General features: G+C 40.2%; 1 protein-coding gene across 6 annotated transcripts in view; it reads right to left on the reverse strand.

Moving 5' to 3' along the window:
* The window catches only part of LOC115129641 (activin receptor type-2A), a 52,365-nt gene extending 35,230 nt beyond the window's left edge, over nt 1-17,135 (reverse strand). For 3 of the 6 annotated variants that reach the window (XM_065018745.1, XM_065018743.1, XM_065018741.1), the window contains exon 1: nt 15,966-17,135. In XM_065018745.1, coding sequence (XP_064874817.1) covers nt 15,966-16,020 — 55 coding nt within the window. In that variant the 5' untranslated portion in view covers nt 16,021-17,135. The remainder of the gene's footprint in view (nt 1-15,965) is intronic. The other 3 variants (XM_029660238.2, XM_065018744.1, XM_065018742.1) reach the window with 2 other exon arrangements.
* Between the last annotated feature and the right edge of the window lie 812 nt (nt 17,136-17,947).

Here is a 17,947-nt window from a genome sequence, read left to right on the forward strand (position 1 = left end):
GGCAGCATTCGGAATATTGGATGAAAAGCGTGCCTAAATTAAACTGCCTGCTACTCATGCCCAGAAGCTAAAGATATGCATATTATTAATAGATTTGGATAGAAAACTCTGAAGTTTCTAAAAATGTTTGAATCATATCTGTGACTATAACATAACTTATTTGGCAGGTGAAACCCCGAGGACAAACCATTCTGAATTTATATTTTATTTGTATTTTTTTGAGGTCACTCTTTTCAATGGGTTTTCATTGGGAATCCAGATTTAAGTGACTTTCTTGCAGTTCCTATCGCTTCTCTGGATGTCAACAGTCTTTAGAAATTGGTTGAGATTATTCCTTTGAGAAATTAAGAAGTAACACTGTTCAGAATGAGGGAAGTGTACTCTTTGTTAGAGGCGCATGACCTGAAAGCTAGCTACACTTTGATTTCCTCCGGTATTGAACACAGATCATCCAGTCTTCAATTTTATCGATTATTTACGTAAAAAAATACCCAAAGTTGTATTACAGAAGTAGTTTGAAATGTTTGGACAAAGCTTACAGGTAACTTTTGTAGTCATGTTACGTGAGTTGGAACCAGTGTTTTTCTGGATCAAACGCGCCAAATAAATGGATATATATCGATGGAATTAATCAAACAAAAGAACCATTTGTGATGTTTATGGGACATATTGGAGTGCCAACAGAAGAAGCTCATCAAAGGCATGAATTATATCTTTATTTCTGCATTTTGTGTAGCACCTAGAGGGTTGAAATATGGTGGTCTGTGTTTGTTTGCTTGGGTGCTATCTTCAGATAATAGCATCGTTTGCTTTCGCCGTAAAGCATTTTTGAAATCTGACACGTTGTCTGGATTCACAACAGGTGTAGCTTTAATTTGGTATATGTGATGATATATTTGTATATTTGAATGTGTGATTTCATGCAAGTTAAATTTTTATAGTAATTTATTTGAATTTGGCGCTCTGCATTTTCACTGGATGTTGGCCAGTTGGGACGCTACTGTCCCACATATCCCAGAGAGAGGTTACTTGGTTAATATTGCATAGGCTTACATTTAAATCGTGTTTTTAAAAAAAATCTATGCGGTAGATCTCAGATTACATTTAGTGGTTTTCTTACTAAATTCAATACATTTATTAATATTGTTCAATTCAGTTTTGTCTGGATTCCGTGATTCTGTCCACATCACAGATTTTATAGGGCCCTAATTATTCAGGAAGGATACAAGGAAACTGGGACACAATGCCAGCCAACTCCAGCAGCTCCTTAAACTGTGAGCGACCAAAATATTGCAGAAATAGTTTAATCCAAATAACAAACTGTAAAAGTTCGGAACGAGTCCAATATTTTGGACACGTGAAGATCTTTAGTGCAACTCCCCTTGCTTCTTGAAACCGGTGCTAGCAAAAACTAAGAAGATGTTCTGCAGCTGTGCCATCCATCCATCCTGAAGCCTGGACCTAAGAGAGGGGGGCTAGACCTGCTACATCTGTCTGGCTTCATCATTTCTCTGGTCTGGTTTGGGTTGCTGGTGGTTGACAGTGTCAACATGAGCCCTGGTGGGGGTGGGAGCATGCTCATTTTCACTGACACGGTGAGGAATGCCTGGGCTCCGCTCCGGTGCCTCCAGGGTTCCCTGGAGACTGGTGACTCCGAGGGATGCTGCAGGCCTGGGTTCAAATAGTATTTGGCCACTTTCGAATACTTTGAGTGTTTACTTGAGTCTGCCTGGAGCATATGAAATGGAATGGTTTGCACTTATGGGACTATTCCATTGGCCCTGATGTACCAGGCAAGCTTAATCAAACACAGCTTAAGCTTGAATGATACAAATACTATTTGAACCCAAGTCCAGACTCTAGAGAGCGAGGCAGCAGGTAACCTGAACCGGATACAAAGCCTGGAATGGGCCACAGGCAGGCGAGCAACAGCAATTGAGACGTTTATTATCCCACACCAAACCTCAACCACTTCAGTAAGTCAGAGCGGAGTTTGGTTTCAGTTTTAGTAACAAATCTACAGTCCAGCAGAGCATGTCTGTATTACTGTACATGACATGTCAAGATGAGTGTGATTCAATTATACTGCTGTTGCTTGGCTTTGGTGAAGCCAACATAAGTCATTACACATTTTTGAGCTGAGGATTTAAGCGGCTGGGCTAGAGCTACTTTACCCTCAGCATATGGCTGTATAGTCTAACCTCTTTAGCCTTGTTTTAAAGAGGATCAAACTCTACATGGGCCTTTGTCCCAAATCAGAGTCAAAGGACTGCTTGAGGCTAGACATTTCAATTATTTGTTGAGCGTCACACTGTATATTTACTGTCCTCATAATTCCTACTCATATCAGTATACAAAACACCCACATTTAGTGACAGATATTCAGGCTTAACACAGAATGAAAGATTTAAATGAAACAATGTAAATTTGTAATGTGGCCAGAAAAGCTAATACTTTTACATGTCATCAAACCTTGAAAATATAACCATGACAGTGTTTCCCCTAGGATTCAGTGGTGGCAAAGGTGACAGGGGTAGCTGTTTGCATAGACTTCCAGTCATTGAGCCAATGACTATCCCTTTAAAAGCACATCTCAGCTGCTAAATGATTATAGGGGAAACACTGCTTGACTGACCAACTGTTAGGGAAGAAGGCAGCTTTCAAAAGCAGACAGCATACAGGATTATCTAGGCAGCTTGCTCCCCAGTGAGGATTCTGCATTTAATTCCATATAGTCTCAAGTCAGCAAGTTGTAGTCTTTATTAATGAGACGAGGTCCACCACCACCAGACAAAAACATATGGTTTTATTTTGCATTTCCAGTCTAGGCCTAGAGGTTATCTGATGCCACAGTATAACAAAACAGTGATAACACTCAAATGAAAACAGTACAGGTTAAGATGGTATTTCCCCAATGATTTCCCATCTACGATAACATCTATTGACAGCGGGTACTCAGTTAGGTGACACGACAAACAATGGACGCTATGTGTGATCAAATACACTTTCAGTACATATGGTTGTTAAAATAAATAAAAGTCCTTTGAAAACCTGAATGTGGAAGTTAACCATGAGCCCAAATGTAAAGTGCTGTGCTAAAAACTGTCAAATCTGTGGGACAGACTTCACGAAACCTGTGTGCTGATATTTGCTCTTTGCCATTGGTATTACCCTCTACCATGTGACATTGTATTGCCAACAAGTATGGGAACGTTCTGAGGGTGTTTCACAGTCATCAGACATCCATTGGACTGAAATAGAAGGTTAAATGTTTTCAGAGACATTAAAAAAGCATAACAGCTTACAAAGTAGAGTTTTGTAGCTACATTTTGGTGTATGAGAAGTCAAAATTCACATTGCCACCTGTTTTCATGACAAGATGCTAGCTAGCTGTATGAGGGAGGATGTTGGCTTGACGCCGTTCCCTTAGGTAACGCTCTGGGCGAGAGGCAGCGCTGCTCTGCAGTGGCTGTATCAGGGTTTCGGTTAGGAAAATGTGGCGCCGAACAACGTGACCCGGGAAGATTTAAATTTACCGGCCATTGGGTGCATAACCCATTAGGGCTTCCACCCACGCTGCTCAGAATGACAGAAATCACATTTAAATGATGGTAATGCATCTTAACCTCTTGAAACTAGGGGGCACTATTTTTCATTTTGGAAAAATAACGTTCCCAAAGTAAACCGCCTACTTCTCAGGACCAGATGCTAGAATATGCATATAATTGACAGCTTAGGATAAAAAACTCTAAAGTTTCCAAAACTGTAAAAATATTGTCGGAGTATAACAGAACTGATATTTCATGCGAAATCCTGAGAAAAATCCAATCAGGAAGTGACTCTTATTTTGAAACCCCTGTCTTTCTACGCATCCCTATTGCCCATTGAAAGGGATATCAACCAGATTCCTTTTTCTGTGGCTTTCCTAAGGTGTCTACAGCCTTTAGACGTAGTTTCAGGCCATTATTTTGAAGAATGAGCGTAAACGACTACATTGCGTCAGTGGCCAGCTGAGGGCTCTGAGTGATTCTTGCGTAAAAGACAGGTAGTCATTTTTCCTCTCGCTCCTACTGAAAAGCCAATTGTCCCGGTTGAGATACACTGCTCAAAAAAATAAAGGGAACACTTAAACACAATGTAACTCCAAGTCAATCACACTTCTGTGAAATCAAACTGTCCACTTAGGAAGCAACACTGATTGACAATAAATTTCACATGCTGTTGTGCAAATGGAATAGACAACAGGTTGAAATTATAGGCAATTAGCAAGACACCCCCAATAAAGGAGTGGTTCTGCAGGTGGGGACCACAGACCACTTCTCAGTTCCTATGCTTCCTGGCTGATGTTTTGGTCACTTTTGAATGCTGGCGGTGCTTTCACTCTAGTGGTAGCATGAGACGGTGTCTACAACCCACACAAGTGGCTCAGGTAGTGCAGCTCATCCAGGATGGCACATCAATGCGAGCTGTGGCAAGAAGGTTTGCTGTGTGTCAGCGTAGTGTCCAGAGCATGGAGGCGCTACCAGGAGACAGGCCAGTACATCAGGAGATGTGGAGGAGGCCGTAGGAGGGCAACAACCCAGCAGCAGGACCGCTACCTCCACCTTTGTGCAAGGAGGAGCAGGAGGAGCACTGCCAGAGCCCTGCAAAACGACCTCCAGCAGGCCACAAATGTGCATGTGTCTGCTCAAATGGTCAGAAACAGACTCCATGAGGGTGGTACGATGGCCCAACCTCCACAGGTGGGGGTTGTGCTTACAGCCCAACAACGTGCAGGACGTTTTTCATTTGCCAGAGAACACCAAGATTGGCAAATTCGCCACTGGCGCCCTGTGCTCTTCACAGATGAAAGCAGGTTCACACTGAGCACATGTGACAAGACGTTACAGTCTGGAGACGCTGTGGAGAACGTTCTGCTGCCTGCAACATCCTCCAGCATGACCAGTTTGGCGTTGGGTCAGTCATTGTGTGGGTTGGTATTTCTTTGGGGGGGCCGCACAGCTCGCCAGAGGTAGCCTGACTGCCATTAGGTACCGAGATGAGATCCTCAGACCCCTTGTGAGACCATATGCTGGTGCGGTTGGCCCTGGGTTCCTCCTAATGCAAGACAATGCTAGACCTCATGTGGCTGGAGTGTGTTAGCAATTCCTGCAAGAGGAAGGCATTGATTCTATGGACTGGCCCGCCCGTTCCCCAGACCTGGATCCAATTGAGCACATCTGGGACATCATGTCTCGCTCCATCCACCAACGCTACATTGCACCACAGACTGTCCAGGAGTTGGCGGATGCTTTAGTCCAGGTCTGGGAGGAGATCCCTCAGGAGACCATCCGCCACCTCATCAGGAGCATGCCCAGGCGTTGTAGGGAGGTCATACAGGCACGTGGAGGCCACACACACACACACACTACTGAGCCTCATTTGGACTTGTTTTAAGGACATTACATCAAAGTTGGATCAGCCTGTAGTGTGGTTTTCCACTTTAATTTTGAGTGTGACTCCAAATCCAGACCCTCCATGGGTTGATAAATTTGATTTCCATGATAATTTGTGGGATTTTGTTGTCAGCACATTCAACTATGTAAAGAAAAAAAGTATTTAATAAGAATATTTCATTCATTCAGATCTAGGATGTGTTATTTTAGTGTTCCCTTTATTTTTTTTGAGTAGTGTATTATCAAATAGATATTTGAAAAACACTGAGGATTGATTATAAAAACATTTGCCATATTTGTCGATATTATGGACACCATTTGTTTTCGGCGTTGTCGTGAACGCTATTTCCGGGGGATTTCTCAACACAACGTGAGTATTTTGGGTATAAAAATAATCTTTATGGAATAAAAGGAACATTTGCTGTCTAACTGGGAGTCTCGTCAGTGAAAACATCCGAAGATCAAAGGTAAACGGTTAATTTGATTGCTTTTCTGATTTTCGTGACCAAGCTTCCTGCTGCTAGCTGGACATAATGCTATGCTAGGCTATCGATAAACTTACACAAACGCTTGTCTTGCTTTGGCTGTAAAAGCATAATTTCAAAATCTGAGATGACAGGGTGATTAACAAAAGGCTAAGCTGTGTTTCACTACATTTCACTTGTGATTTCATGAATATTAATATTTTCTAGTTTTGACCATTGCGCTATGCTAATTAGTGTAGTTGATGACAATTCTCCCAGATCCGGGATGGGTAGTTCCAAGAGTTAAACAGAACATGCAACTGTAATTAACCTCTTAGAACTCCCCCTCTATACTGCCCCCGTTGGAGAAAGTGCGTGCCCATAGTAAACTGAAAATATTTTTTCCCAAAATTGCTAATATATGCATATAAAAATTATTATTGAATAGAAAACACTCTAAAGTTTCTAAAACCGTTTAAATTATGTCTGTATGTAAAGCAAAACTCTCAGGGCAGCCATTCTCCCAAACACTCTGTGAACAATAGAAAAGTTGGGTCAACTTTGACGTCATCGCCCCCACCCTTCCCAGGCAGCTACTGATCCAGGAACAGTCTCTGTTCAGCGCGATGCCTGCTTTCAAATGGCACGCTCATTGTGAGAATCCCACGAGCCCTGCACGTTTGGCGGGCGAAATTGCTCGTGTCCCTCTGAAATACATGCACTCGATTGCGCGTGGCCGATTTGGAGTACGTTCTTTTTCCAAGATCCAGCATTTGAAGCCGGTTTGTCTGTTAGCGCTGTTCTTTGTTCTACATGCTAAAAACATCATAAAGCTCGATTTTGCACATCGTTTGACCAGTTTAAATCGACATATAATATGTAAATTGGAAGTTTTGATGCGCAAGAGTGCTGGACCAGAAGTCATTGTTGATGCATTTCAGCTGAAGCTGTTAGCATATGCTAATACAGGGACACACAACGTGAAACCAAACGATTTATTGGGTAAGTATGACTCCTTCTACGTCTTCTGATGGAAGAACATCAAAGGTAAGGGAATATTTATGTGGTTATTTTGGGTTTCTGTGGACTCCAAACGTAGAGGAGACATACTGCTAATATCTGAGCGCCGACTCATAGTATAACCCAGTGAACGATGTCTGTAACGTTAAAAATAAATGTAATACAGCGGTTGCATTAACTAGTTGCTCCTACCCTCTACTTTTTTGAACATTTTGTTAAAAATCGCGCAACATTTCAGCGCCCTGCTACTCATGCCAGGAATATAGTACGTTCATATGGTTAGAATGTGTGGATAGGAAACCCTCGGATGTTTTTAAAACTGGTTAAATCACGACTGTGGCTATTACATAACGTGCGTTACATCGGAAAGCGCAGGAAAACCTGATCACAGAAAATGGAAATAAATATCCTTGCGCCACTTCCAGCAATTGTTAACAGTGAGCCGAATTAGATAAGACCGAGCATTCAACTCCCACAGCATCCCCATGCAGTCGAGTATCTTGTGAATTTAATCCTCTTTGATTCTTGGTTGAACCGAAAGAGGGGCACGACGTACCTCCGGTCTCCGCCCAGATCATTCCGGAAGAGCTCTCTCCTGAAATTTTTTCCAAGACGACAGCTAATGATATGTACATCGCCTACGGATGATTTTTATCGCTTATTAACGTTTACTAATACCTAAAGTAGCATTACAAACGTATTTCGAAGTGTTTTGTGAAAGTTTATCGTCTACTTTTTGAATTTTAAAAAATGACGTTACGTTGTGAAATCGCTGTTTTTTTCGTTTATCACACAGTCTACATATAACAATATCTTGGCTTTATATGGCCCGATTTAATCGAAATAAAGACCCAATAGTGTTTATGGGACAACTAGGAGTGCCAACAAAGAAGATGGTGAAAGGTAATGACTGTTTTCTATTTTATTGTGCGGTTTGTGTAACGCCGAAATGCTAATTATTTTGTTTACGTCCCCTGCTGTGCTTTTCTGTTGTAGTGTATTGGTGCATGCTATCAGATAATAGCTTCTCATGCTGTCGCCGAAAAGCATTTTAAAAATCTGACTCGTTGCCTGGATTCACAACGAGTGTAGCTTTAATTTGATACCCTGCATGTGTATTTTAATGAACTTTTGAGTTTTAACTAATACTATTAGCATTTAGCGTAGCGCATTTGCATTTCCAGAGCTCTAGTTGGGACGCAAGCGTCCCAGGTAGAGGTAAGAGGTTAAGAAGAAGTGTATCTTTGTAAATATATGTAGAACATGTATATTTAGTCATGTTTATTGCTTGTTATCTGACGTTATCTGTCGGAGCTATCATCATTTCTCCGGACATTTGAGTAGCATTTTTTGAAATGTCGTCATTGTAAACCGAGATTTATGGATATAAATGGCATATTATTGAAAAAAAATTAAATGTACTGTGTAACATGTAATATTACTGTCATCTGATGAAGATTTTCAAAAGGTTAGTGAATTATTTATTTTTTAATCCTACTTTTAAATGTTATTTTTTCTGGGACAAAATGGCCGCCGCTTGCCTTTTTTTTCGGTGGTGATCTAATATAAATATGTGCCATGTTTTCACCGTAAAACATTTTAGAAATCTGACTTGCTGGGTAGATTAACAAGATGTTTATCTTTCATTTGAGCTATTGGACTTGTTAATGTGTGGAGGTTAAATATTTTTAGGAATATTTTTTTGCATTGTGCGTTATGGTAATGAGCTTGAGCCGTAGTCACGATCCCGGATCCGGGATGGGGAGCTCTAAGAGGTTTTAACAGCCATAAAACATTATTTTCAAACACTTGACAAAATGCAATGCGCCGGAAAACACCATTCTAAACAGCGCACCTGAAGGCGCTTCCATGTGAGAGATTCAAATATCTGTTCGAAATTTACAAAGAATCTAAAGATGCAATAACTAGGATGGGTTGCACCTTTGGCTTCTGGACAACAAAAGAAAGTTTACATAAATAAATATGCCAAAACTATACATATCAACAAAATACATTTTAAACTCAGTTTCACAAATCCTGAAAAAGAAAATCCCCGTCTTAGGATCACCACTTTATTTTAAGAATGTGAAATGTCAGAAAAATGAGGATTTATTTGAGCTTTTATTTATTTCATCACATTCCCAGTGGGTCAGAAATTTACATACACAAAACTAATTGAGTGTAACCTTCCACAAGCTTCCCACAACAAGTTGATTGAATTTTGGCCCATTCCTCCTACTGGTGCAAGTCAGGTTTGTCGGCATCCTTGCTCACACACACTTTTTCAGTTCTGCCCACACATTTTCTATAAGATTGAGGTCAGGGCTTTGTTATGGCCACTGAAATACCTTGACATTGTTGTCCTTAACTTCTTAAGGTATAGGGGGCAGCATTTTCACTTTTGGATAAATAGTGTGCCCAATTTCAACTTCCTGCTACTCATGCCAGGAATATAAGATATGCATATTAGTTTCTAAAACTGTTTGAATCATGTCTGAGTATAACAGAACTTATGTAGCAGGCAAAACCCAGAGGACTAACCGTTCAGAATTTTTTATTTTTTGTCTCTGTCTGTTCACTGAGTCTCATTGGCAAATTATATTTCTTAGGAACCTTTTTTCAGTTCCTACCGCTTCCACTGGATGTCACCAGCCTTTGGAATTTGGTTGAGGTTATTCATTTGTGCAATGAAGAAGTAGGCCATCTAGGAACTGGGTAACACTGTTGAGAGTGCGCAAGACGTGAAAAGTAGCATGTTTGTTGTCTTCCTGTATTGAACACAGATCGATCAAATTGTAGACTGGTCTATTATTAACGTTTAAAAATACCTAAAGTTGTATTACAAAAGTAGTTTGAAATATTTTGGCAAAATTTATAGGCAACTTTTGAAATATTTTGTAGTGACGTTGAGGTTTTTGGAAGCTGTTTTTTTTCTGGGTCAAACGCGTCAAATAAATGGACATTTGGATATATATGGGCGGAATTAAATTGAACAAAAGGACCAATTGTGATGTTTGGAGTTGGAGTGCCAACAAAAGAAGCTCGTCAAAGTTAATGCATGTTTTATATTTTATTTCTGCGTTTTGTGTAGCGCCTGCAGGGTTGAAATATGCTACCCTCTTTGTTTACTATTGGGCTATCAGATAATAGCTTCTTATGCTTTCGCCAAAAAGCCTTTTAAAAATCTGACATGTTGGCTGGATTCAGAACGAGTGTAGCTTTAATTGAGTATCTTACATGTGTGATTTACCAAAAGTTAGATTTTTATAATAATAATTTAAATTATAATAATTTGCCGCTCTGCATTTTCCATTTTTTGCTCAAGTGGGACGCAAACGTCCCCTTATACCATAAGAAGTTAAGCCATTTTGCCACAACTTTGCAAGTATGTCCATTTGTTGTCCATTTGGAAGACCCATTTGCAACCAAGCTTTAACTTCATGACTGAGGTCTTGAGATGTTGCTTCAATATATATCCACATAATTGTCCTGCCTCATGACGCCATCTATTTTGTGAAGTGCACCAGTCCCTCCTGCAGCAAAGCACCCCCACAACATGATGCTGCCACCCCCGCGATTCACGGTTGGGATGGCGTTCTTCGGCTTGCAAGCATCCCCCTTTTTCCTCAAAACATAACGACGGTCATTATGGCCAAACAGTTCTATTTTTGTTTCATAAGACCAGAGGTAATTTCTCCAAAAAGTACCATCTTCATCCCCATGTGCAGTTGCAAACCGTAGTCTGGCTTTTTTAATGGCGGTTTTGGAGCAGTGACTTCTTCCTTGCTGAGCGGCCTTTCAGGTTATGTCGATATAGGACAGATACTTTTGTACAGGTTTCCTCCAGGATATTCACAGAGTTCTTTGCTGTTGTTCTGGGATTGATTTGCACTTTTTGCACCAAAGTACATTCATCGCTAGGTGACAAAACGCTTCTCCTTCCTGAGCGGAATGACAGCTGCGTGGTCCCATGGTGTTTATACTTGCATACTATTGTTTATACAGATGAACCTGGTACCTTCAGGCATTTGGAAATTGCTCCCAAGGATGAACCAGACTTGCGGAGGTCTACACTTTTTTTTGTGAGGTCTTGGCTGATTTCTTTTGATTTTCCCATGATGTCAAGCAAAGAGGCACTGAGTGTGAAGGTACCCCTTGAAATACATCCACAGGTACACCTCCAATTGACGCAAATTATGTCAATTAGTCCATCAGAAGCTTCTAAAGCCATGACATAATTTTCTGAAATGTTCCAAGCCGTTTAAAAAGTCAGTCAACTTAGTGTATATAAACTTCTGACCCACTGGAATTGTGATGTAATTCACTTTAAGGGAAATAATCTGTCTGTAAACAATTGTTGGAAAAATTACTTATGTCATGAATAAAGTAGATGTCCTAACCGACTTGCCAAAACTATAGTTTGTTAACAAGAAATTTGTGGAGTGGTTGAAAAACGTGTTTTAATGTCTCCAACCTAAGTTCCGACTTAGGAGTAAATATATATATATATAATTACTCCTATCTATACAGAAATAAATAATATTATTCAAAATTCTTCACCAGAAAGCATGACTTAGCCACAAAGGAATCGAGAATCATTCGCTTATTTTTTTAAATAGCTGTGCATTGTCTCAAATCACAAGCTTGTAGGCTTATGCCTTAGCGGCCAACCGATTAAATCGGCATGGCCGATCCGATTAATTAAGGCCGATTTCTAGTTTTCATAACAAATCGGTAATCTGAATTTTTAGACGCCGATTATAGCCGATTACATTGCAATCCACAAGGAGACTACATGGCAGGCTGACCACCTGTTACGTGAGTGCAGCAAGGAGCCAAGGTAAGTTGCTAGCTAGCATTAAACTTCTTGTAAAAAAAGAAAATCAACAAATCTTAACATAATCAATAGTTAACTACACATGGTTGATGATATTACTAGTTTAACTAGATTGTCCTGGGTTGCATATAATCAATGCGGTGACTGTTAATTTATCACCGAATCACAGCCTACTTCACCAAAGGGTGATGATTTAACATAATTGCATTTTCGAAAAAAGCACAATCGTTGCACCAATGTACCTAACCATGAACATCAATGACTTTCTTAAAATCAATAGACAAGTATATTGTTTAAACATGCATATTTAGTTAAAAGAAATTCATGTTAGCAGGCAATATTAACTAGGGAAATTGTGTCACTTTTCTTGCGTTCAGTGCAAGCAGAGTCAGGGTATATGCTGCAGTTTGGGCCGCCTGGCTCATTGCGAACTGTGTGAACACCATTTCTTCCTAATAACGACCGTAATTAATTTGCCAGATTTTACATAATTATGCCATAACATTGAAGGTTGTGCAATGTAACAGCAATATTTAGACTTAGGGTTGCCACCCGTTCCGTATTCCACTGAAAGAATAAACGTTTTGTTTTTCGAAATGATAGTTTCCAGATTTGACCATATTAATAACCTATTGCTTGTATTTCTGTGTGTTTATTATAATTAAGTCTGATTTGATATTTGGTAGAGCAGTCCGACTGAGCGGTGGTGCGCAGCAGCAGGCTCGTAAGCATTCATTCAACCAGCCCTTTCCTACGTTTGCCAGCAGCTCTTCGTAATGCTTGAAGCACAGCGCTGTGCTGACTTCAAGCCTATCAACTCCCGAAATTAGGCTGGCAATACTATAGTGCCTAGAAGAACATCCAATAGCCAAAGGTATATGAAATTCAATTGGTATAGAGAAAGAGTCCCATAAGTCCTATAATAACTACTACCGAAAACTTCTTAACTGGGAATATTGAAGACTCATTTTAAAAGGAACCATCGGTATCGGCTTTATTTGGTCCTCCAATAATCGGTATCACTGTTGAAAAATCATAAATCGGTCAACCTCTACGATGCCTATTTGGGAAGTGCGCATTTTGGGCAGCAAGCATGGCAATAGGTCTAGCTGATTACTGAGTTGCAGGTGTCAGTGTACCATCTAAACCACTGAAATGTATTTTCAATAACCGAAAATATTGTATTTTCAGCTTGTGACCAAAAATAAAAAATAAAATGGGAAGCATAGAAATAGGTAGCCTAGTTGTTAGAGCGTTGGGCCAGTTATCAAAAGGTTGCTGGATCAAATCCCCGAGCTGACAGAGTAAAAATCTGCCATTCTGCCTCTGAACAAGGCAGTTAACCCGCAGTTCCCCGGTAAGCCATCATTGTAAATAAGAATTTGTTCTTAACTGATAGACCGTTGCTTGCACGTGAATGGGAGGTGCGCTTCAATAACCAGTTGAGAAATAAATAAAAAAAAACATGCACAAAAACTGTTTTTAAACAGGCGACTGTACTTAGAATTGTTGCGCAATATATGGTCTTATAACAGCACGTTTTACTCCAGCAGCAACCAGATGAGAATAATAGGCTCTGTATGCTGTGCATGTGTGATAGTTGTTTATGTATCTTCTTTATCCAACACCTAAAAGCATGACAGTAAAATTGGTTTCCATCAATAAATAAAAAGCATTATTTTGCAAATGGGATTTCCCCCTCCTGGTCATTTTGGCCCGTAGTTATTTTTATTTAATTTTTAAATAAAACATTTACCGATTTATTATTATTATTAAGGGGGAAAAAAATTGGCCAAAAGACAGCATTTACCTGAAACTTACCAGTCAAAAGTTTGGAAAACCCTACTTGTTTGGGGACAGCAGGTAGCGTTGGGCCAGTTTCCAAAAGGTTGCTGGATCCAATCCCAGAGTTGTAGAGTTGTAAATAAGAATATGCGCACTTAACATGTGTAAATATTTGTATGAACATAAGATTCAACAACTGAGACATGAACTGGACATGTGACTAACAGAAATGTAATAATGTGTCCCTGAACAAAATCAAAAGTAACAGCCAGTATCTGGTGGCCACCAGCTGCATTTAGAAATGCAGTGCATCTCCTCCTCATGGACCGAACCAGATTTGCCAGTTCTTGCGGTGAGATGTTACCCCACTCTTCAGACATTTCTGGGGGGAATTTTATTTATAATTTAAAATTTTTTTTTTTTTAAATCACCCTAGCCCTTACCCTCTGATCCAACAGGTCCCACATGTGCTCAATGGGATTGAGATCTTGGCTCTTCGCTGGCCATGGCAGAACACTGACATTCCTGTCTTGCAGGAAATCACGCACAGAAGGAAGGGTACCTCATGAGGGAGGAGGATGTCTTCCCTGTAACGCACAGCATTGAGATTGCCTGCAATGATAACAAACTCAGTCCGATGATGCTATGACACACCGCCTCAGACCATGACGGACACTCCACCTCCAAATCGATCCCGCTCCAGAGTACAGGCCTCTGTAATGAATTCCTTCGACGATAAACGCGAATCCGACCATCACCCCTGGTGAGACAAAACCGCGACTCGTCAATGAAGAGCCCTTTTTGCCAGTGTGGTCCAGCGACGGTGGGTTTGTGCCCGTAGGCAACGATGTTGCAGGTGATGTCTGGTGAGGACCCACCTTACAACAGGCCTACAAGCCCCCAGTCCAGCCTATTGCAGACAGTCTGAGCACTAATGGAGGGATTGTGCGTTCCTGGTGTAACTCAGGCAGTTGCTGTTGCCATCCTGTACCTGTCCCGCAGGTGTGACGTTCGGATCAGCTGTCCGTCCTGTAGCGCTGTCTTAGGGGTCTCACAGTAGACATTGCAATTTATTGCCCTGGCCACATCTGCAATCCTCATGACTCCTTACAGCATGCCTAAGGCACATTTATGCAGATGAGCAGGGACACTGGGCATCTTTCTTTTGGTATTTTTCCAGAGTCAGTAGAAACGCCTCTTTAGTGTACTAAGTTTTCATAACTGTGACCTTATCTGCCTACTGTCTGTAAGCTGTTAGTGTCTTAACAACCGTTCCACAGGTGCATGTTCATTAATTATTTAAGGTACATTGAACAAGCATGGGAAAGTGTTTAAACCCTTTACAATGAAGATCTGTGAAGTTATTTGGATTTTTACAAATTATCTTTGAAAGACTGCATAAAATAGTATAAAAAGTTGCATTCTAATTTCATAAATTGGTTCATATTGTTACACATTCTCAGTGTTGCATAAATCCTGATAATTTGTTAATATGACCAACTCACCTTAAAATTCTTGGTCTTGCATTAGTGTAATTATGTATTACGTACTGCCTCATTTGTATATTAAGTGCCATGTTTGTGTAATATTGCATTTTAATTGAATACATTTTACTTGAATCATCTCTGTTCTACACCATCCCTAAAAATGGCAAAACAATATCTAATTGGGAAAAAACATGTTAAATGTAAGAATCCCAACAGGTGATTTGATGCCATTATTGACTAGGGATTAACATAAGGTTGTGGACTGGTCTTTGACCTTTAACTATCACTTCAGATAAGATCTCAGCAACAGGAAGTCCTATCCTCATGAAATATAGTGTTATGTTCCGGAGATGCTTCTATATGAGAGGAAATACAAAGTATAACAGCATATACAGTTTCATTTTGACCCCTAACACTCTACAAAATGATAGATGGCATAGGTGACTTATGGCTAGTTCCCCTCAGATGATAGCACCATGGATGCTTGTTCGTGATTTTTTTTTTGTTTTGTCAATGGTCTTGGTGCACTGGAAATGTAATGCGGCACGCACTGTGGAAGAGGCATATTCCAGGTATATCCACACACTATGATTCGTCTTACATTATGAATCAACATACATCTTCCCACTCATACAAGTCCCTGACTCAGAAGACACCCAAGTTCATTAAAGTATCCAATCACTGCTACTGCACAGACTGAACCATGCAACAAATTGCATTTTTTTTTAAACAGGAGGTATCAGTATACTTGTCAATGAGAAAGAAAAACAAATCGGGATCTCTGTTCAAGCTAAGTGTAATAAACTTTAACATGAGGCGAGTGTCACGGTCAAAGGCCAAGAAACATTGTATCACTGACTGTGTACAGTAAGTAGTACAGTATTTCTAACAACCATACATACAAAGCCAATTATTTTACCAACAGATATCCACCCACCTGAGGAAAACGAGATGAGAAAAACAGCAAACGCCAGCTCACTAGCGGCTCCCATTTTCAATCCAATTGAAATCCTTTTATTTCCGGGAAATAAACAACACACAGCTGCAAAGGTTTGCTCCTCCACTGTGTGTTGTGAAGGTCTGTGCAAAAAAAAAAATGTAACTAGCCAGCTAGTTTGCAAGCTAGTATTGTCAACATAGTGTGGTATTAAACACGGACATTCCAGTTGACAGGTGTTTGTTGAGAAGACCCACTCCAAAATATCCACTGGCCAGCCACGAGGCTTGCTACTACGTTACACAGTTGAAGGTCCTGAAGAATTATGTCCAAAAATATGGAAGAGGTGATACTTGTGTAGCTCGCTAGAGGCTACAAAATGGTTAAAACCATAGCTAATGACTGACTTGTTGCAGGTTGGTCTAACTATCCGTAGCTCCTTACAGCACTAGTTGCTAGCAATAATACTAGGCAACTATTCCCCTGTGTTTAACATTAATGTTCCCTTTCTTTACATTCAATCTTGTTCATTTACCTTGTTAGACGAAACCAGGTAAATATGACAAGCAGTCAAATTAGCAACAATATAATTTAACATATCTAATTAACCCGCAATCTTAGCTGGATAGCTAGCTTCAGGTAGTTTAAAATTACGTAGTTTTCTAGATATCGTAAATGATCTAACGTCAGCTAGCTAGATAAGAAAGACGTTTAAATACACCACCTTTCGTGGACTAACGTTATATTTGATACATCTCATTTCTTGGTCCTCACGACGCTGTCTTCACCTTCCAAAATGTAAGGTTAGCGTTATGCTGGCGCATAATCCAATTCCAAAAAGAAACATTGTATTTCCCCTTCCCAATGGATTGCAATGTGTTCTGTCAGTTGGCTTTTACGAGCTAGTTGTGCACACCGTAAAAGCTGGCAACCAGTGCCTGTAAAAATCGTATCCAATTGCAGCTTTGGAGCAACCAAAATGTTATCAGACACGTCGTTGGGAAACGCACATGAAATCAACAGCGAATACGTTTTGACAACACGCTGCTGTCAAGTCATGAGTGTATCAAGGACAAGAACGGCAGTACAGCATTTTCCCAAGCGTGTAGTATCCTCAACGTTTCTCTCTTCTGTGACCAGTTCCACAGTTTCAAGATGGCGTTTGGTGTGGATTGTCTTTGTTTTTTTCTTTACTCCACCCTCAGACCCCTCCCATCAGTTTACTCAAACCCCCTCTCGTCAAATCGAAAGCGAGCTCGGGCAGCCTAAAGATGACTGGAATCCAATCAGAGAGGAAGATAAATCGTTCATAGTTGGGATACATCTCAATAGTCTGCGTGGATTCCTCATTTTATGTCCTCTTCTTCATATGCTCTGATCGAAAAACATTGGATAGGTGAAATAAATAGGATCGATTCTTACAGGAAGTTGTTTTACCTGTCCTGTTCAGTTTCAGATCAACCCATGAAGGAAGAGAGACAATGCCAAAAAGCAATATACTCCCTAGCTGACAAAACTTATCTCCATGAAGGAAGTTTCCCACTAAACAAATGATCTTGTCTTTTAGATGTATTTTCCAGACGTCAGGTGCATTTTAGGTGCGGAATGAAAGGCGAAAAGACGTATTTTCCGGATATCGAAAATACGCCTTTTCTAAACATTGCTAATACGTATTTTGTGGACGTTGAAAATACATATATTCCGGATATAGAAAAAACGTATTTTACGTGAGGCAGGTAGCCTAGTGGTTAGAGCATTCAGCCTGGAACCAAAATATTTCTAGATTAAATCCCTGAGTTGACAAGGTAAAAATCTGTTGATCAGCCCCTGAACAAGGCAGTTGACCCACTGTAGACCGTCATTGTAAATAAGAATTTGTTCTTAACTGACCTCCATAGTTAAATAAAGGTTACATTTTCTGAACATCGAAAATATTTATTTTGTGGACGTTGAAAATACATATTTTACGGATGTTGAAATCA

The sequence above is a fragment of the Oncorhynchus nerka genome, linkage group LG5 (assembly GCF_034236695.1).
Source record: "Oncorhynchus nerka isolate Pitt River linkage group LG5, Oner_Uvic_2.0, whole genome shotgun sequence".
NCBI lineage: Eukaryota > Metazoa > Chordata > Actinopteri > Salmoniformes > Salmonidae > Oncorhynchus > Oncorhynchus nerka.